General features: G+C 37.8%; 1 protein-coding gene across 2 annotated transcripts; it reads left to right on the top strand.

Moving 5' to 3' along the window:
• The first annotated feature begins 30 nt into the window (after positions 1–30).
• On the top strand, positions 31–21,760 carry LOC112144826 (limbin). Of its 2 annotated transcripts, none has more exons than XM_024269642.2 (23): positions 31–765; positions 2,715–2,766; positions 2,952–3,151; positions 3,932–3,988; positions 4,068–4,254; positions 4,334–4,434; positions 5,212–5,277; positions 5,373–5,507; positions 5,580–5,719; positions 5,791–6,115; positions 7,607–7,846; positions 7,927–8,102; positions 9,368–9,527; positions 10,240–10,416; positions 10,520–10,830; positions 12,308–12,482; positions 13,804–13,932; positions 14,883–15,110; positions 15,228–15,442; positions 15,514–15,601; positions 16,706–16,866; positions 20,944–21,045; positions 21,247–21,760. In XM_024269642.2, the coding sequence occupies exons 1-23, from the start codon at positions 544–546 to the stop codon at positions 21,569–21,571; spliced, it is 3,972 nt and encodes a 1,323-aa protein (XP_024125410.1). In that variant the 5' UTR covers positions 31–543; the 3' UTR covers positions 21,572–21,760. The 2 variants fall into 2 exon arrangements, with proteins under 2 accessions (XP_024125410.1, XP_024125409.1); XM_024269641.2 differs by having other exon boundaries at positions 2,949–3,151.
• The last annotated feature ends 179 nt before the right edge of the window (positions 21,761–21,939 follow it).

Here is a 21,939-nt window from a genome sequence, read left to right as displayed (position 1 = left end):
ATATGTTTAGCCATTTTTGACGGAAATGTAAACTTTGGTTACAAAAATAAAACTCAATTGCTTATTTTTATCATAAAATTGACCTTTTATTGAATCAAAAACAACACTTTATTGTTTTTTATTTTATTTAATGTTAATCATTAATACAGTTTTTAACTTATACAGCCACAAAGTTGGGCTACAGAGTTTTCAATAGTTTTATTGTGAAAGAAATGCCCGGAAGCAGTATGTTTTATCCTCTTGTCTTTAACAGAAAAAAGTTTAGATGTTATGTATGTGTGGGTTTTCCTATACTTTTGACGACTCTTTCCTCGATAATGTTCAGTTTTCGCGATTATAAATTATGAACTTGTGCAAAATCGAACAAAAGACGCAACTTTTTTCGTCAAACTTGAACAGGGAAAGAAGATGTTCCCGCTGTGGAAAATCCTTAGGAAAAATTGGGATTTTCTTCCCCCCTTTCTTTGCGTTAACGGCGAGAGCATGATAATCGTTGCGGTCAGTCAGCTAGCGGCTGTCTTAGCTGGTAGCAAATAGTCACGAATGTTGCGACTCCGAGTGATCGTGGGAACTCTGACGATATGGATGTTTTTCCTGAGTTTTCTCCGGGTTTTAAGCCTGCTTTCGCCGTCTTTGTCGCCCTTATGCCGCCGTCTCCATGTAAGGTCGCCGGTACCGGAGGCTGGACATCCTCCGGGCTGTAACGGGACATGTCGGGCTTCACCACCGCTCACACCTCCTGCGTTGTACTCAGGGAAACATTGGGTTCGTACGGTACTTTTATTGCTTAGTTTTAGGGTGAATGCACGAGACATTTTGGTGCGCATGCGCTCCACATCTATAAACGCATCATTACCATTTCAGGTCGATTTTTGTGGCCCCAAACATAAAAAACACTTTATTTGCCTTTACTACACGTTAAAATGTATATTTAAAAGGTTTTAATTTTATTTTTAATGTAATTTTGTTTATCTTTATTGAACTTCTCAAATTTCAGATTTATTTATTCACAGTTGAAGTGCAACAAAAAAAACCTTAGCATTTTCACTATAATCTAAGAACATTTATTTTCTTCTTAAACATTTTTATCTAATTATTTTTTTATTATTTTGTTCTGACTTTATTCTTTGGATTATGTCTTTTAAAAATAGCATTTTAAATATTAGAATTTGAATTTTAGTATAGTAGTTCATATGTGTCAAAGTCAAGGCCCGGGGGCCGGATCCGGCCCTCTGGGTAATTCTATCCAGCCCTCCAGATCATTTTATTTAATTGTTATTAATGGCCCAATCTTATCCTGTGCTCATTTCTAACTTGTATAATTTTGACAAAATATATTTATGTGGAGGGTAAAATACTGAGAGTCATTTAAGGTTTAAGTTGATTTATTCTGGAATAATATTCCTGACTTTTTACTATTCATAATTATGTTAAACAGTTATGGTTCTAAAGTTTTAAAAATTGGCATTCTGCAAGCTTTTTGGGGCTGCACGGTGGCGCAGTGGTTAGCGCTCTTGCCTCACAGCGAGAAGGCCCTGGTTCAAATCCCGGCTGGGACCTTTCTGTGTGGAGTTTGCATGTTCTCCCCGTGCATGCGTGGGTTTTCACCGGGGACTCCGGCTTCCTCCCACCGTCCAAAAACATGCTTCATAGGTTAATTGATGACTCGTGTGTCTGTGAGAGTGGATGTGTGTGATTGAGGCCCTGCGACAGACTGGCGACCTGTCCAGGGTGTACCCCGCCTTCGCCCATCAGTAGCCGGGATAGGCTCCGGCACCCCTGCGACCCCGAAAGGGAAGAAGCGGTCAAGAAGATGGATGGATGGATGCAAGCTTTTTGGACTATTTTGGCATTTATAAAAAATATTTTAGGCTATTTTGGAGTTTAGCTCATATTTCAGCTACATGCTAGCTGCTGTGGCTAATTTAGGCTTTTTTCATTTTGGGGGGCTATTTTCAAGTTTAGCTATTTTTTCAGCTACATGCTAGCTGTTTTACCTAACCTACGTTTTTTTAGGCTAATATTTTAGCATGCTATTAGCTTCAGCGTTTTCAGCTATCAGCTTCAGTGATTTTAGCTAATAATTTCAGCATCTTCAGCTATCAACACTAGCATCTTCAGCTGCCAAATTCAGCTTACAGCATTCACACTAGCATTATTGCAGGTAATGTTATATATCTAATTGATAATTATGTTAAAAAGTTACAGTTTTAAAGTTTTCAAATGTAGAGTGTTTAATAAATGTTTATCCTGTTCGGCCCGTGACCTGAGGTGTGTTTTGGATTTTGGCCCCTTGTGCGATTGACTTTGACACCCCTGTAGTAGTTGATATAGTTTTTAGTACAGCTGACTTTATACAGCTGAGTTTATATTTAATCAGAGTTTTAGAATGTTAAATTAAAATGTAATTTTAGATCAGAAAAATATTTTCTCAATAAAACCTACATTTTTGGATTCATATTTTTATTTGTTTACTGTTTCATAATATTTATTCGACAGATTTATGAACATTTTGTGCTTTGTGTGTGAATTTCACCTATTAATGTTGGCAAATAAATAAATAAAGAAATTAATACATTAATTTCGGATACTGTTTTCTCAGATCTAAGTTCAAAACAGAATGAATTAGAATTTTCGATCATCCTAAAATGCTGGAATATTATTAAAAATGCATCATAGATTTGTTTAATCTGTTTTGTGTTATTTTTTGGCAGAACTTTTGCACTGAACAAGATGGGCTGCGTATCCAGAAAGGCAAGACTAAAGGTCAAATTTTGTTTAGAGTTCATGCTTTTTTTAAATGTTTCTTGTTATTTGAACAGAAATAAATCTTAGTTATTGTAAAAATATCCAACCAACTGCACACACTGAAAAAATAGTGGTTTCTCGTTGATTTTAAAATGCATGTTAGGGGTCTGACTTTGGTTTCTGTTTTCATGCTGTCACAGCAGAATCAGGTGACTCCGCCCTGTCAGGTCCGGTGGGATTCCGGGAGCTGTTTTCTGAAGAAAGGCCGGTCTCCTCTTCAGCCCCTCGTGGTCTCTGGGGACACTCTCTGTTCTCGTTCCTTAACTTCATATCAAACGCTGTTCTGGTCAGGAGCAGCAGAAACACTCTGACCAGACAAAGCCCTCATCACAGCCTGCCTCAGGTGAGCCCATCCTCCAAAATTCACGTTCTTCAATGCACGTGTCAAAGTCAAGTCACAGGGGCCGGATCTGGGCCTCCAGATCATTTTATTTTATTATCATTAATAGTTATCTGGCACTTATTTCTAACTTGTATAATTTTGACAAAATATATTTTTATGGAGAGTAAAATATAGAAAGTTATTTTAGGTGTAAATGGTGAATGCATGGTGTTTATTCTGGAATAATATTCCTGCCGTTTTATTATTCATATTTATGTTAAAAAGTTACAGTTTTAAAGTTTTAAAATTTTTCATTCTGCTAGCTTTTTGGACTATTTTGGCATTTACTAAGATTTTCTATTAGGGTATTTTTTAGTTTAGCTAATTTTTCAGCTACACACTAGCTGTTTTGGCTTAATTAAGTTTTTTTTCTTTTTTGTGTGTCTAATTTAGCCTTTAGCTAATATTTAGCTGGCTATAAGCTTCAGCTTTTAACTTCAGTGTTTCAGCTATTAGCCCATCAGCGTTTTTATCTATCAATTCCATCATCTTCAGCAGCCAAATTCAGCTTACAGCGTTCACACTAGCATTATCACAGGTAATGCTATATATCTAGTTCATAATTTTGTTAAAAAATTACAGTTTTAAAGTTTTAAAAATGTAGTTTTATTGTGTTCTATAAATGTTTATCCTGCTCACCCGCGACCTCAGGTGTTTTTGGATTTTGGCCCCTTGTGTGATTGAGTTTGACACCTCTGATCTAATAGTTTTGATGCTAATTAGCTGTGAATCCTTTGCCAGGTTCAGAATGTGTCGAGTCCATCGTCCTTTTCAGTGAATTTTAGGAAATGTGCTCAGGTGCGTCAAAACCTTTCACAGAATTTGAGCTTTATTCCCACGGTGTGTTGAGGAATGAAATCAATCACTTTGGCTCCAGGTGAACCTCCATGCAGATCCTCCTCAGCTGACCTTCTTCCTGCTGATCCATAACACGGGTTCGGCGGGTGGAGCCAACCTGTTTCAGATGGTGATCCGGGACTCGGTTTCAGGAATAACTCCCATCAGAACGGATGGCAGAGTGGTGGAAAGAGGCTTCCAGATGTTTGCGATCGATTCACTGAAGGGTACGTCTCCAACTGTGTTTGTAACTGTTACTATATTGTTTTCTGTGGATGTAATTATTTTAAATGTTTGCTTCTCCAGCTGGATCTCATGTTTCTGTTAACTATACTGCTTTTGTAAGAAGTCACAAGAGTGAAGTCCTCGAGCTTCCTGCTTTCCTGACTTTCTCAAACGCCTCCCAGGTATTTTTCCTCACTTACTTAAACAATTCTTGATTATTGTGAGATTTGATTAACCTAAATTTCTGCTCAGCTCTTGTTGTCCCACTCCGCTCCCTGAGTGTGGAGAAAGACCTGGTGTTATTTCTTGAAGACTTCAGAAAAAGCGTTGAGTCTTTTAAAAACCCATGTTTAGACCTTTTTATAATAATTATATCTGTTTAAGAAAGTGGGAAAATGTCAAGTCTTTACTAAATATTATTCACAATGAATAATAATAATGATCAGTGATCATGCACAATCTAAGTTTTAACAGCTGATAAGAAAACTCTGATGACCCTTTGATATTAGAGGTGTAGGGGGAAATGGATCTTGGGATACATCGCGATACGTATTTTATCGCCCTAATTTAAACACATCATTTACACATGAATCGAGATGTGAAAAGAGCCTCACATCTGATCTGTGAGTAAATGTGATTTTGTGTGTGTAACAGGCAATCCATGCGCTCTTTTTAAAGATTTGTGTGTAGTTAGTATAGTGTGTCAATTGTATATTTTTGTGCATGTGAAAACACATTTGTAAGTGCGTAAAGTTATGCACAAAATGAATTGTATGAGTTATGAATCAAGAATTACGCTCACACAAATCGAATTAGAATATTTTCTCTTCATAGTTTTCAGGCTCATCAACAAAACAAAGAGTGAAGCAATCAGACTGATAACAGCTGTTAGAAAACAGACATGAGGTTATCTGTGGCACGAGGCTGATGGATTCTTTAATGTTGTCCTTCCTCTACAGAATGACATCTGCATGTTTGGTCCTTTACAAGCCAACCTGACGTTGAGGCTAAATTCCAGTGATGCTGTGAGTTTTATTTTATTAAATTGAAATAATTGTGTAATTCTGTCGTATTTTGAATCTGGAATTAGTTTATTTATTGTGGAAATGTGTTATCCTAGATTTATCCGAACCATCGAGTCCATTTTGCTGGCTTTGCTGCTGGATTCTTTGTGGCCTTGGTTCTTCTGTCGCTGGGGTTTCTGGCCATGAACCTGGCTGGTTCCACCACAGCACTGAGTCTCCTCCAGCAGAGAGTATGAGCCTTCCAGAAATCTGTTTGTTCACCTTAAATTAAAAAAACAAACAGTTGGGTTTGTTGTCCGCAGAGAAACAGAGGCGATTCAGACCCTGAGTATGCAGACTGCAGCATGAGCGAGGCCATCAAAGATGAAGCCACATTTGAAGACAAGATGGTGGATGTCATGGTGCTGGAAGAACCTCACAACATGTACCAAGCTTTGGAAAAGTGAGCAAAAGAAAGTGCAACTGCAAATATTCTAGTCTGAATGAACTGAACTTCATGTCCTCTCCTTTAAGCATTGAAATGTCGACGCTGCTGCGCGCCACCAGCAACCTGGAGCTCATCCGGATTCAGATCTACAAAGACGTGATGTCCTGCTTGCTTGGCGGTCTGCGTTCTCAGGGTCAGACCAGCAGCCAGGCCCACCAGAGGCTGCTCAGCGTGCTTCATGGGCAGCTGCTGGGCATGGAGGGCCGCCTGAAGGAGGAGCGCGGAGAACGCATGGCGGCCCTCGCCGGTCATTGTAATCTGGAGACCCGGGAGGAAATGGAAGCAGAGCATCACAGAGAAGCTGCAGAGAAGGCCCGAGCAGAGCGGCTCTGTCAGCACGCAGACCAGCAGGTGGACACAACGCACGCTCTAATCATTCTAGCTTCAGAGAAATGCAGCAAAATCTGGCGCTTTTTTAAATCATTTTCCAGAAAACTTTTTTTTAAATACTTTTTTTTGGCTTATTTTTCAAAATAATTTATTTCGTGTTTCTCAAACATATTTTTGTGTTTTTCAAGAAAAAAATATTTTTATGTTTTTCAAAAATATTTCTTTTGTTTTTAAACATATATATTTTTGTGCTTTTCACAATAATTTAGTGGTTTTTTTTAATAATTAATTTTGTGGGATTTTGTATATATTTTTTTGGTTTTACACATTTGTTTGTTTTAATTTATTTAATTATTTAATTTATTTTATGCTTTTCAAAAAAATGTTTTAAATAATTAATGGTGTTTTAAAAAAAAATGCTTTTCGAAATAATTTAGTGTTTTTAAATAATTTACTTTGTGTATTTTTTTTTTATATTTTTGGGTTTTTCAAATGCATTTTGTGTTTTTCAAAAATATACTGGCATTTTTAAAAAATAATATATTTTGTGTTTTCAGAATATTTTTGTTTTTTTCTTTTTTTTTCAAAATTATTTTTGTTTTTTAAAAAATCACACATTTTTGTGTTCTTTTTAAATATTTTATTTGTCAACTTTCAAAGTAATTTTTTCCGAAATAATTTTTTGTCAAAGTTTGTAGTGAAAAGAAATATGTATATAGACGCACAAAAAATAATTCCAATAAAATTCATCTTGAAAATAAAAAATCTAAAAAAAAAAACACTGCAAATTTAAAATAAAGAGTAAAGGGACAAGACAACGTTTACAAAGAGCATTACTCTTACTTACTTACTGGGCGATAGAGCGCCGTCCAGCGGCTGCTGCCCACCACTGAGATGATTTCCTCATTGTGGGAGTAATAAAGGATTTGATTGATTGATACTCCACAACTGTGATTTATTGTAATAGTAAGTATTATGGTATTTTGATTAAATGTCAATTTATTTATAGTATGTATTAAGAGCAGCAATCAAGTTTGTATGAAGTTTTGATCATTTTTGTCGTCAGTTGTTGATAGATGAAATAGATTTTCTGGAATGTTCTGGAGCACTTTGTTGATGTGCAGTAGGCGGAGCCTATTTAACCAAGACCTCCAATAGTAATTCATTGTTCTTCATCGCTAAAAATAAAAATTAGCTGTTCATCCTGGACACTGGATTCTGGTCAGTATCTGATTGCCAATCAGCTTGCAGTTTTCTTGAGTTTGTAGCTCATAAAGAAATAAATTATCTCAGAAAAACGTTTTCTCAAAGAGAATTGATTGAAAAACACAAAAATAGTTATTTAGAGAAATGTCTTTCTCTAATTTATTTCAATAATCACAAAAAAGAAAAAAACACTTGAAAAAGGCATCTCAAAGTGCCAGATTTTATTTTTAACTGTTTACACGTCCATACATTTTTGTTTGTGTTTGTTTCTAAAACTGAATCAAAGCTGTGGCTTTACCTGTTCAGGAGCTCCTGCGCTGCAGTGTCCTCCTGGAGAAGCTGCACAAGCTGAGCCAGAGTCGGCTTCAGCGCGCGCTCCTGGTGCGGCACGAAGAAGCCTCGGCGAAGGTGCAGCGGCAGATCGTGGAGCGGAGGCGGGTGGAGCTGCACAAGATCTTCTCCGAGGAACTGGAAGAGGCCGTGAGGATGGGCGAGCTGGAGAAGAGCGCCGCACAAAGTCTCCAGCACAAATACTTCACCTGTCAGGTAAAAGGAAGCGAATCCTCTCCAGAAGGAGCCGAGTGTCTCTCTGTGTTGAGTGTTCTGGGTTTGGTTTCTCTGGCCAGGATGAGCTGGAGGAGGTGCTGGACGTGGTCCTCGCCAACCAGCGGTACGTGCTGTCTGAACGCAGCGCACAGAGACGGTTCCTGGTGCACAGCCTGCACAGCCTCAACGGCCTGATTTCAGACTCCTTCTCCTCCACCTCCAGCAGCCTTGACAGCTGGTTTACTCACATCAGGAGGTTGATCACACTCTCACCTTCAGAAATTCACTTTCCTTCTAGATTTCTTTCCCATGTAAATGTTCAGTCTTTAAAAGAATCTCATGAAGTTTCTTTTTGTCATTTCATGAGCCACAGTTTAAGCTTTTTCACTTTTTAAACTGTGAAAAATAAGATATAAACTTGACCGGAACTATAAAAACAGACGTTTTTCCCACAGAGCAGCACTTTGTTAAGACAAAAAACAACATATGGATCACAGGAACTCACAGACAGTTGAAGCTCAGCTGGAAAATGGAGATCTGCTCTGAATGTGCTAGTTAACTCTAAAAAGTCTCCTTTGTTTGACGCTTATTCATCTGATCTCGTCTCATTGAGTCTTCTGTACTACGGCAAGCAAAAATGATCATAAAAGACCATAAAACATGATGTACATCGGAGGTGTCAAACTCAATCCCACAAGGGGCCAAAATCCAAAACACACTTTAGATCGTTGGCCGAACAGGATAAACATTTATTGAACACTCTAAAAATACATTTTTAAAACTTTAAAACTGTAACTTTTTAACATAATTATGAACTAGATATATAGAATTACCTGTGATAATGAAGAATGATGAATTTGGCCACTAAAGATGCTAGTGCTGGTAGCTGAAAACGATGAAGCTGATAGCTAGCTAAAATATTAGCTAAATGCCAAATTAGCCTAAAAAACAAACAAAAATATAGATTAGCCAAAACAGTTGGCATGTAGCTTAAATATTAACTAAACTCCAAAATTTTAGTAAATGCCAAAATACTCCAAAAACTAGTAGAATGTCAATTTTTAAAACTCTAAAACTGTAGTTTTTTAAACACAATTATGAATAATAAAAAGGAAGGAATATTATTCCAATATAAATCAACTCAAACCTTAAAAAACTTTCAATATTTTATATTATATTATATTTTCAATATTTTACTCTCCATAAAAATATGTTTTGTTAAAATTATACAAGTTAGAAATGAGAACAAGATAACATCGGGTCATTAATAACAATAAAATAAAATGATCTGGAGGGCCGGATCCGGCCCCCAGGCCTTGACTTTGACACATGCTGTAAACAATGGCATAATAGTAATCAAAATCACCCAAAGATGTGCATAAGTTACTTTTTAAATATGTCAAAAACTGCGCTTATGATGGCTATTTCACTGTAGTTTAATACATCATTTTCCTGGTGTTTTATGAAACCTTTCGCTTGCCGTACAGCTCCTTCAGATTTGCTGCTCTGTTCCTCCACCAGAGGGAGTCTCATTCCTGCAGAGCAGATGGAGCAGCTGCAGGAGAAGGCCCAGAAGGAGCTTGTGACGGTCCGACAGAGACTGGACGAAACGCTGAACCAAGAGAGGAGAGCCATGCGCTGTGGACTGATCAAGAGGAGGAGGGAGCTCATCTCTGGCATGGTAAAGTTTGTGGGTAACATGTGCGTTCCCACGGTTTAACAAGTGATCTTTTTGATCTATTTTTTCAAAGTATTCCCAGTGATCTTTTACTATGATGATGTAGTTTTTAGTCAAAATTTAAAAAAAAAAGTGCCTGTTCTTTAGAAATTCAGCTGTGGGCGGGACTGCCCGCCCCCCTTCCCCATTGCAGCGTGTAGCGGAGCAGGGAAAAACTTAAGAAACATTATAATCTATTGTAGAACTAATGCCTTGTTTTAAATGGAACTGAACATTTTATTGTTTAGTTTTATTTCTGTTCTCTTTCAAAACTTGAAAGCTTTTGCTTTATTTTTCACTTCAGTTTTTAATTTTTATTCCTTTTTTATAAGTTATCTCAAAAAAAGATTGCATCGTGTACCTTCAGTGCATCTGTTGTGTTGAAAGTATGACAGGAAATACCAATTTAAATCTAAACAACTGGCTGATGATCACACTTTTCTCTTTTGAGCCACAGACTTGACAAATATAGTTATTTGATTCATATCCTAATATACATTATTATCACCTGAAATGAAAAAGTTATAAAATTCAATAGCCCTACGTCACAAATATGATCTTTTTTCAACTGCATTTTTTGCCTGCTCCAAATTCACAACAATTTGAATAAATCAATACTCAGCGAGGACATTTAAAAAAAACCAAAACAGGATTTTTATCGGTCTTGCTTCTCCAGGTGATGCTGCACAAACAGAGACAGAGGGATTTGTCGAGCGGGTGTCGAGATCAGGAGGAAACGGTAGATGTGGGACAGCATCTGCGCTGTTGGCGGGACTTGTTGACGTCTCACAGCTTGGAGCTTGCAGAGCTCATCAACAACCTGGATGAAGAAGCTGCTGCAGACATTCGGAAGGTGAGGCGCTCATCAGAGAAGCATCTCAGTGGAAAGGCCGTTCCAAATTCAAAGGTCAGAAGGTTGTTTTTGTTTATAAGTTGCTCTTCCGTCTGCTGCTCAGATGACCATGGGGGTGATACAGGGGGCCTTAGCTGAAGCCAAAACCATCCAGCCGTCAGCAGCTCAAGCCATGCTGGCACTGCTGCCTCCAGGAGCTAAACTCCCCTCAGTACCGCCGGAACCAGAGGTGGGACCACGGCAGGCGACTGCACAGGGGACCAGCGCTGTTCTGCAGGGCCAGGACCGGCTCCATCAGGAGGGCAAGGCGGCCCTACGCACCCTCAGCTGCACCCGGGAGGCGCTGCAGCGAGCCATGGAGGAGGAGCTGCAGCAGCAGAAGGAGCTGAGGAAGTGCTGCAGGGATTTCTTCAGGTCAGCTGCCGATTCTGTCAGGAAGTCCCTCTTCTTTTCTGACTGTAAGAGAACGTTTTGTGGACTTCAGATGACATAAAAATTAGGGTCAGGGATCGATCAAAAAATGAACTAATTAATTACAAATCTGGAAAAAAATAATCACAATTAATCGCCTTTTGTTTTCGTTTTTTTTGTTTTTTTGTCACAGTATTTGCCAGCCACTTATTATCTGCAAATAATCATAATATAAAATCACACGCAAAGTTGTACATTTACAACGTTTATTTTTAACCCTTTGGAACCTAAAGTCTAAAAATCCGTTTTTTTCTGTATTTTTCTGTATTTTCCGTTTGAAAGACTACCTGCTGCTTATTTGGTATCATTTTAATCAGCACAACCTCTACTATGTGACACTATCTTTATTTTGTCTTTTTTTCCATGTTATATTCAAACACTAGACATAAAATCATGCAAAAACAGAACATTCCATCTGGACAACTGTGATTCATTTTGCTGTGGAAACCCCGAAAATGTTTTAAAAAACTGTTTTTACAACATAGAAAGAAAGATTTAGTTGCACTTTTATAAAAACAACAAGAATAAAATTTGTCAACAAACTAATCAACATTTTTTGAATGAAAATACAAAAGAATTCAGGCTAACGTCACACCAGCAGCCCAAAAATTAGAATATCTCTCTTTTTTCTCTTGGACATTTTTCCTGGACTTCTGTTTTTCTCTACTTTTTTTCCCCCATAAACGTTCTTTATTGTGTTTGTGAAAATAATAAAACATATTTTTTGGGAGAAGTTTGATCCAGCTGGATTTCTGGTCGACTGCTAGAATCTACACAGGTGGGGGCGTGTCTGTCCACTCTGAACTGCTCACCTCCGGCGTCGTCGGTGAGCAGGATTTTCGCTGAGAATCGCAGAGATTCCACAATTTATAGACAACACCGTTGCTTGTTATTGTGGAAAATGTCGCCCCCATCCCAAAATAAAATAGTAGTCAGTTTCCTCGCTGGATTTCTCATAGCAGACAGTTCAGTTTGGCTCCGCCCCCCACAGCAGGTGCACTGCTGCTGCTGCATTACAGTCAGATTGACTTTCGTTCTCCGCCTTATTTATTAAAATAGGAGATCACTTTTGTCCAAAAACTACAAATAAATGCCATATTATCTCTTTAATTTCATGAAATTTCAATCACAGAATATAAAAAAAGTTTAATTTTAGACAGTTTTATTACGGTGATCTCACAACTGCACAGCAGGACGCCTGAGGTCTTTAATACACATTAACAAATTAATTATGTTCTATTAATCGTGCATGTTAACGTGTCAACATTCACAGCCCTAATAAAAATGTTAGTTTATTCTTTAAATATCAGAATCTGAGTTCCTTCTATAACAACACTTCACCACAGGTTTCAGGCGAGGCATGCTGGGAGTTTTTTTGCGATTTTTGTGATTACGTCTGTTTCTCTGTCCTCTCCGTCAGCCGTCTGTGTCTCTCCCAGCTGAGTCTGTCAGAGGAGGACCGGCTGAGGATGAAGCTGGAGTTTCAGAAGTGTCTGTCCGTCATCGACCGCTGCCTGGTTCTGCCTCATGCCGTCTCCAGAACCAAGCTACACACCGCCATGGCGGCATGGAGGAAGAAGGGCGAGGAGCAGATGGTGAATCTCATCAACATTATAGAGAAAAACACTGAGAAAAACACAGTCCATCAGATTGTTTAATAAAGTGGAAAAAATGTCAAGTTTTCACCAGATATTGTTCCCAATTTAAGTTCAAAGCAGCTGACCAGAAAACTCTGATGACCCAGCATTCTAGCAGCATTTAAACACATCATTAAAACACAAATCTGGAGACGTGAAATCATCTGAGCTTAAATGCAGTTCTGTTTGTGTGTTTTAGGTGATTGGTGCGTACTTTTGTCATAGATTTGTGTGTAGGAGCCTTTTTGAATTGATAGTCTAACCCTAACCCTGTAATTTCAAGTTGTGGGTGCGTTTATTTTTATTTTTTTTGTTTTGTTTTTGTGTGTTTATGTGCATACGCAATAGCAAGTACACACAGTTACACAAAACATGTATTGTATGAGTTAAGAATCAAGAAATTGGTACATTGTTCCATAGAAATAGTGTAAGGATCACTTAACTTGTTCTGATTTAATTTTATTTTGTTAAATGCACAAGTTTCTGGCTGAGATACCCCACAAGCAATAAAATATTTATTTTTAATAACTGCTGACTTTACGCATCCTACAAACTGCGGCCCGTTTAACTAGGAAATCTGGCCCACTAAACTGGAATAAATTAGACTGATAAACCTCAGTAATGTTTTATTTTCCCTGTAATTCTGGGTCTTCTAATGTTGAAGAATGCAGCATTTCTCTAAGTTTGTTTTTTCACCCGAGGAACATCAATATGGGGTCAAATCAGGATCCGCTCAGAGTGAACGAAATGACAGATTGAAATTTGTAAAAACAGGGATTGTAAATTTGAAAAAAATAAAATAACATTTTTAAAGCCATTTTAGACCTGAAAATAAACAATGAAAACTTGAAAGAATTATTGAAAATTTGAAAAAATAAAATTGAACATTTGAAAAAAAAATCATATTGAAAACTTGAAAAAAAAATGTAAATTTGAAACTTGAACATAAAAAAGCTAAAACTGTTAAGAATTAAAAAATAATGTTTATTTTTTATTTATTTGTACTTTCAACTTTACTTTTTTTTCAGCTTCAATTCAGATTTTCGAGTTTTTCCTGCCGAGTTTTTACTTGGGGGCGGGGCTTTGAGCTCATTGGCTACCAGGACATGGAGTGACAGAGAGGACTCCTCACTACACATTATATTGATCATGATAGTAACAATAACATAAACATCAGGGAATTGATTTTAAAATGGATGATAAATTGTGTTTGGTCCAGACGCTGCAGCCTAGAGTGGTTGTATTTCTAACCACTGAAGGGTTTTGTGGTCATTTGCAGACGTCGAACGGAAAAGCCTGCGAGTCCAGAAAGAAAACAGACGATCTGCTGCTGTTCCAGACCAGCCTCCAGGAGAGAATTCAACTGTTCGAGCAGGAGAAAGAAATGGAGACGGGTTTGATGGAGCAGGTGGGATAAATGTACAATTATCTTCTAGATATTCCTGTAAGAACTCTTAGAACAGGGGGGTCAAACTCAATAGTACAGGCGGCCAAATTCCAAAACACACCGTAGGTTGCGGGCCGAACAGGATAAACATTAATCAAATACTCTAAATCAGGGGTCACCAACCTTTTGGAAACTGAGAGCTACTTTATGGGTACTGAGGGCTACCAGTTTGAAATAAAAAAAATTGACTTAGTTATAGTTAGTTCTACATTATTAATAATGAATAATGATACTCCTCTATGTAAAGATACTGATTTGTGATTTCTCACCATATTTATCAACAATGACAACAAGGTCCAACAGGGTCCTTGAGGGCAACCTGGTTAGGGACCACGTTGGGAACCCCTGCTCTAAAACTACATTTTTAAACTTTAAAACTTTAACTTTTTAACATAATTGTGAACTAGATATATAGCATTACCTGCAATAATGCTAGCGTGAATGCTGTAAGCTGAATTTGGCCGTTGAAGATGCTGAAATTGATAGATGAAAATGATGAAGCTGACAGCTGAAATCACTGAAGATGATACCTATCTAAAATATTAGCTAAATGCCAAATTAGCCTTAAAAAAACGAAAAAACAGCTAGCATGTAGATGAAAAAATTAGCTAAACTTGAAAATTGTCTAAAAAAGGCTAAATCAGCCAAAACAGCTAGCATGTAGCTGAAATATTAGCTAAGCTCCAGAACAGCCAAAGAAATTGAAAAAAGCCTTAAATAACTTTCAATATTTTACTCTCCATAAAATATATATTTTGTCAAAATTATACAAGTACGAAATGAGAACAAGATTACATCGGCCCATTAATGACAATAAAATAAAATGATCTGGAGGGCGGATATAATTTCCCGGATCCGCCCCCCGGGCCTTGACTTTGACACATGTCTTAGAGTGTTGTTCCCTGCGACAGGTGTTGGAGGAGATGCAGAAGGAGAGATCCGCTCTCCTGCGTTCTCAGACTGACGGTCTCGCCGTTCAGATGGCTACAATCCACTACCAGAAGGCTGAGAGATGGACCACGCTCCTGGAGGCGTCCGGCGCTGCGCTCTCCCTCCAAAGCCTCCTCATTCAGCTGCTCAGAGAGAGGAAACATCTGGAGAAGCAGGAGCTGGCTCAGCTCATACAGAGCCACTGCCAGGTGGACACTCCAGTCTTTGACTCCAGACTAAATGAAGCATTTTAGGTCACGAAGAACATCTGAGTTCACTCAAATCTGCAGTTTTCTCCCTAAACCATGTTTATTTGTGATGGTCAGGACTTACAGGAAGCAGAGCAACATCTGGAAAAGGATGAGCTGCAGTCGTGTGAGTCTGGAGTCCCATCAGGTCGATCCTGCCATAAAGAACCTGAGGAGGAGGAGTGCAGCGATGAAGATGAACAGTTTCAGCTGCGCTCAGACGCCATGATGACAACTGTCCTCCAGGAGGCGCTTCACAAGTGTGAGCGGGTTCTCACACTGATGACTGAGAGGTCAGCTGACCCGACTGCTTCTTTCCAAAGGAGAGATCTGCAAAGTTTCTCAGTCTGGACGTTGTTTTCAGGTTTCTAGAAATGAGCACTAACCATCAGTCTGTGGAGGATTCAAAAGAAGCGATGGAGCTGAAAAGACTCCGTTCCCTCTGCGACCTGGTGAGGCTTTAGATCACATGTCAAAGTCAAGGCCGGGGGCCGGATCCTACCCTCCAAATAATTTTATTTTACTGTTATTAATGACCCAATGTTATATTGCGCTTATTTCTAACTTGTATTATTTTGACTAAAAATATTTTTATTGAGAGTTAAATATTGAAAATTATTTCAGGTTATGTTGATTTATTCTGGAATAATATTCCTGTCTTTTTAGTATTCATGATGATGTTAAAAAGTTACAGTTATAAATTTGGCATTCTGATAGATTTTTGGACTATTTTGGCATTTACTAAGATTTTTTAGGGTAATATGGAATTCAGCTAATATTTCAGCTACAAGCTAGCTGTTTTGGCTAATTAAGACTTTTTTAAGTTTTTAGACTATTTTGGAATTTAGATAATATTTTAGCTTCATGTTAACTGTTTTTTACATATAAGGCTTTATTTACAACTGAGTTACATAACATAGAAATGCAATGTCAGCAGCATCATTACATATCACAACAACCATAATTACCCAGCATAACATATAAAACAACAGATAATACCCCTTGATAGTACACATAAACATAAAAAATAAATAATAAATGACCAGCCACATGCATAATTTAGGCTTTTTTTGTTTTTTAGGCTGTTTGAAATTAAGCTAATATTTCAGCTGCATGCTAGCTGTTTTGGCTAATTTTGGCTTTTTTCAGTTTTTTAGGATATTTTGAAGTTTAGCTATTTTTTCAGCCACATGCTAGCTGTTTTGGCTAACTTAAGTTTTTTTATTTTAGTTTTTTAGGCTAATTTGGCATTTAGCTAATATTTTAGCTGGCTAGCATCTTCAGCAGCCAGATTCAGTTTACAGCATTTACAGCAATGCTTTATATCTAGTTAATAATTATGATAAAATATATAAATACATATATAATACATATACATATAAAATAATACATATAAAATATATTTACATAAAAAATGTTTATCCTGTTCGGTCTGTGACCTAATGTGTGTTTGGATTTTGGGACCTTGTTTGACTGAGTATGAAACTCCTGCTTTAGATGTTTCTCTTCCAGGTCTCCTGTCAACCTGATCACAACTTTTGACTGCTTCCCTCCAGGATCTGGAGTTTACATCTCAGCTGGTGAAGCAGACTCACGTATCCACCGCCACCCTGCAGGAGGTGCTGCGCCTGCTCCTACCAGCCCTGCCGGAGAGCCAACTTCTGTCCCTCAGTGACGCCGTCTACCCCAAACACTCTGCAGAACAGGAGCATTCTGGGTAAGAGCTGGAGTTTCTCTTCACTCGCAGCAACTTCATCTTTAAAACGATTAAAAGGTAGAAAAAAATGTTGCTCTAAATTAAAATTTGACAAATGTTTGCAACAATTAACATTTTCATCAAAACGACTTTATTAAGAAAAATCTGTGACTTTACAAATTTAGAGAACTTTGGTGCATTTATTAAAGTTTGTGACATTTTTTATTTAGATTAAACAGATATGTTGCTCCAAGTGTTTAATTCAGACATCTTTAAAGGGTAACCAAACAGGGAGGTTCGAGGCTGACTCCACCCACAGCTGAAATGTGAAAATCCAGTCAGAGGGGCGGGGCTTGGGGGCTGGACTGTTATCATTACTGGAGCTACAGATCATGACGTCAGACTTCTGAAACTGTGTGACCAATCAAGAAATTCAAAACATCATTTCAACCAGTAGGGGGCAGTACACAGGCAACTTTTAATTATATTTTCAAAAATTAAACAAGTTTATTTTAGGAAAAATTTGGCAATGACCAACATACAGCACTTTTAAAGCCTCGTTTATAGAGGTGAAGTCTGTTTGGGTTTGGTTACCCTTTAATGGTAGCCATTATGAAGGCCTGAAGTTAAATCATTTAGTTCAACCTTTTCTGTTCAAACTGAGTTTGCTTGGATTTGCAGACACTTTTAGGTCACATACTTCTGAAAAATGCTGTCAAAGTTTGTGTATTTTTAGGATCCTCTGAGATGTTTGCTGTTCAGAGACATTTTCTATGTTTTACTGAAATGATTTTGAGAATCAGACTCTGGAGCAGTTTTCCCTTCAGCCCCGCTGCAGATGAATGTCTTTATGGTTTTGTTTTCTTTTTCCTCAGCGACTCCTGCTGAGTTTGGATCACGGAGGTGAATGTGGTTCCAAGCTCAAACTGACTTCAGTATCAGATTGTTTTGCTGAAGGGCAGAGGAGGAAAACAGCTCTCATGTGTTTTTATTTAGTTTATCTGGCTTCTCTGGAGCATTTAAATCTATTCTTTAGGGAAATCATGTTGGCAGTTTTCTTTTCAGATCCTGCTGTTCATGGTTTCCAGATTCTAACTGCTTTATTGTTTCTGAATTTGATGATAGGTTATTTGATCGAGGATCAATGATCTGATCAGGGATGTCAATCCTCTATAACACGAGTCAGAGTCTAGGAGGCCCGGGGGCCGAATCCGGCCCTCTTGGTAAATTTATCCGGCCCTCCAGATCATTTTATTTTATTGTTATTAACGGCCCGATGTTATCTTGTGCTTATTTCTAACTTGTATAATTTTGACAGAATATATTTTTATAGAGTAAAATATTGAAAGTTATTTTAGGTTTAAGTTGATTTATTCTGGAATAATATTCCTGCCTTTTTATTATTCATAATTATGTTAAAAAGTTACAGTTTAACATTTTAAAAATAGGCATTCTGTTAGCTTTTTGAATTAATTTTGGCATTTACTAAGATTTTTAGGCTATTTTGGAGTTTAACATTTCAGCTACATGCTAGCTGTTTTGGTTAATTTGGGCTTTTTTTAAATAGTTTTTTTAGAATATTTTAGAGTTTAGCTATTTTTATTAGCTTTTTTTAGAAATTATCCCCAAAATGAATTTTATTACCTTAAGATTAATTTATGTGCATTTTTTTTATTTCAAACTTTCATTTTTGTTAAAAAAATTTTTTTTTCAGTTTTGCACAATAATAGAGAAAATCAGAGGGATATTTTCTAACAGCAGTTCCTTCAGAAACGTCCTGTTATTTATTGTGAGTCTACTATGTTATGCTAAAAAGGAAGAAACACAGTTGGAAATCGTTTTAAGTTCAATAAAGTTTATAAACCAACTTCTCCAATGTCAGATGACATCGGTGCTCCAAACGCGTCAGAAAAATCATAAATGGACAGAAATGCAGCATCGCTGGGAGTCTTTACTCATTTTAAGAGAACATGTCAGACTTACTTTACATGAATTTGTCAGAGCCCTGTTTCCAGATTCAAAATAATCCCAAAACAATGAATAAATAAAGCTGCGTGTGGCGTTGTACGACCGTCAGACCCCACCCGCTCTCGCCGCTCCTTAAGCCCCGCCCTTACTGGCTGAGCGGGTGCTACATCCCCCTTATCCAACCACCCTGGTCAGATCTGCACCTGACAAATGTATAAAAAAAAAAAAACTTAATGTTTGTTTTATCACCTTAGCAACCGTTTTATTCTTTGGTTGCCTGTGGAGGGCGAACAGGTTTATGTAGTTTAGAGAAGAACTAGTAAAAGTTTGAATTTGAAGTTTGGGTTTCTTATTTTTTTATTCAAATCGTGATGGATCAGGGGCAGATGAAAACCACAAAGCTTAGGTTTGTGACCCAGCAACTGCCATTAGCTGGAGGTGAGCAGTTCAGAATGGACAGACACGCCCACCCCTGTGTAGATTCCAGCTGAGCTGATCTGAAATCCAGCTGGATCAAACTTCTCCCAAAAAATATTTTCAAAAACACAATAAAGAAAATATATGAGAAAAAAAGAAAAAGCTGAAAATTCTAATTTTTTGATTTTTTTTGTATTTTCATTAAAAAACACACTGATTAGTTTGTTGAGAAATGTTATTCTTGTTTTTATAAAATTACACCTAAAACTTTCATTATATGTTGTAACAACAGTATGTTAAACATTTTTGGAGTTTCCACAGCAAAATGAATCCCATTTTCCCCAGATGGAATGTTCTGTTTTTGCATGATTTTATGTCCAGTGTGTGAATGTAACATAGAAAAAAAGACTAAATAAAGATAGTGTCACATAGGAGAGGTTTTGCTGATTAAAATGATACCAAATAAGCAGCAGGTCGTCTTTCAAATTGAAAATACAGAAAACTCAAATATAGACAAAAATTGAGTTCTAGACTTTAAGTTCCAAAGGGTTAAAAATAAACGTTCTAAAAGTAAAATTTTGCATGTGATTTCATATTATGATTATGTGAAGATAATAAGTGGTTGGCAAATATTGTGACCAAAAAAGGCAATTAATTGCAATAAATTTTTTCCAGATTTGAGATTTCTTAGTTATTTTTTTAAGCGAGTCCCGACCCTAGTTTGAATATATAGAAGCTACTGAAGGTTTTTTTTTTTTTAATTTCAAGATGGCGGGCTCTTCCCCAGGTCAAAGGTCGACAAAACTCTAGGGGTCAGTTTAGGGCTAAGCTGGTGGCATGTGTGTGAAATTTTGTGATAACCTCTCTAACAAAAGGATCATTTTCCTATACGTGAAAATCACCAAATCTCAGATTTTGCCACAAGATGGACACCAATGTGGCCATCCCATAATAATTTCGAAAGATTATTATGGGTTTGTCTCTAACAAATCTGCCATAAATGCTTTTCTCCAAATCCTGAAAATCTTTGCTGCATTAAAGTTGTCAGGAAGAACCAACTCTGACGTTCCTCACAGCCAAAATGTCCGCCATCTTACTGTTGTTGTGCAGGATTCCTCATGAAGTCCAGTCTGAAGATGAACAGAAATTACATGAAGAATTCCAAAACAAATCAGACAAACATCACACTATAATTCCTGCAAACTGAAACCGTTTTTTTCTTTGCCGTTAGTTTTCTGAGTATTCATTAACAGCATCAGCCTGGGAGGCAGGGAGCTAAATTACAGAAAATACTATTAGAAACTCAAATAAAACAAATTGAAAACAATATTGGTATTTGGCCAAAAAAAAGATAAAATGTCAAAAAAATTTTGCCATTCTTAAATAAATTTGAATATTCTCCGCTTCAAATGTTCTGTTTTTTAGGCTTAGTTCAAAGTCAGGCTTGAAATTTAAATTTTGAGTTTTGAAACCCAAAAGTCAAAACATTTGAAGCTGAAAATAATAAAATTCCTTTTAGAATAGCGAAAAGTTTTGGACATTTTACATTTTCTTGGCCAAACATTAATATTTTTTTATGTTTTATTTGAGTTTCAAATAATATTGGCCCCAAATTAGCTCCATAGAACGCTGCCCTTTGCAGAAAAATGTGGAAATGTTTCCCCTCCTGCAGGAGGAGTCTGATCAAAGCTCTTCATGACACTTTGTGAGCAGATTCCCTGGAGACGTGAACGCAGTCCTTCCTGTCAAGCTGCGAGGAGACGTGGTGCAGAAAAATGCCATGAACGTGGCTGGCTGTGCGGTGGAAGCAGAGAGGTAAGTGCAGCGTGTCTCCGGCGTCACTCCTCCCCCTCCTCCACCTCCTGGACGCTTTTCAACAAATCCCACGCCGCAAGGAGTTGTGCTTTTCATCAGATGAATTCTGTGGTTTGGCTGCTGCAGCCGCATGCATGAGGTCAGTACTTCAGCTCTGCTGTCCTGCTAACAACAGCTCCTTTGTCCTCTAAACTCTCCCAGACTGCAGGAACAGAGGCGGAGTCTGATGGAAAAACTGCTCCCATCATCCACCCGGCTGCCCTCAAAAGACACTGAAGCTCCACTGACTGAAGGGAAAGGAAAGCAGGGCAGACTTTTGAAAACGCCACCCCCACCGCCAGAACATCAACAGCAGGTGAAGCTGACCTCAGCAGAGGAGCTGGACTCTGCAGCAGAAGAACGGCTGTTTGTCTTTCGGGATCCACCGGAGGCGGATCGGGACCAAGCACAGATCCCGAAGAGACCAAAAAAGAGGAATTTCCTAAATTTAAAGAAAAGTTCAGTGGCTCCAGCAGACTTTCCATGACATGACACCCAGACTTTCTCTTCAGTGTGTAATGATGGCACAGGGTGGTAAACAGTTTATCCACTTAAAGGGTAACCAAACAGGGAAGTTGGAGGCTGACTCCACCCACAACCGAAATTTGAAAATCCAGTCAGAGGGGCGGGGCTTGGGGGGCAGGACTGTTACCATTACTGGAGCTGCAGATCATGACTAGAGACTCCTGAAACTTACATGGTTTAAATTCAACTATAATACATCGATTCAACCTGTAGGGGGCAGCACACAGATGGTTTTTGATTATATTTTCAAGAATTAAACAAGATTATTTTAATTTGTCAAACATTTGGCAATGACCAACAGACTATACTTTTAAAGCCCCATTTATTGAG

The sequence above is a fragment of the Oryzias melastigma genome, linkage group LG5, assembly GCF_002922805.2.
Source record: "Oryzias melastigma strain HK-1 linkage group LG5, ASM292280v2, whole genome shotgun sequence".
In the NCBI taxonomy this organism is placed as follows: domain Eukaryota; kingdom Metazoa; phylum Chordata; class Actinopteri; order Beloniformes; family Adrianichthyidae; genus Oryzias; species Oryzias melastigma.
The sequence above is the reverse complement of the archived record's forward strand: the minus strand, read 5'-3'. Positions and strand labels throughout refer to the sequence as shown.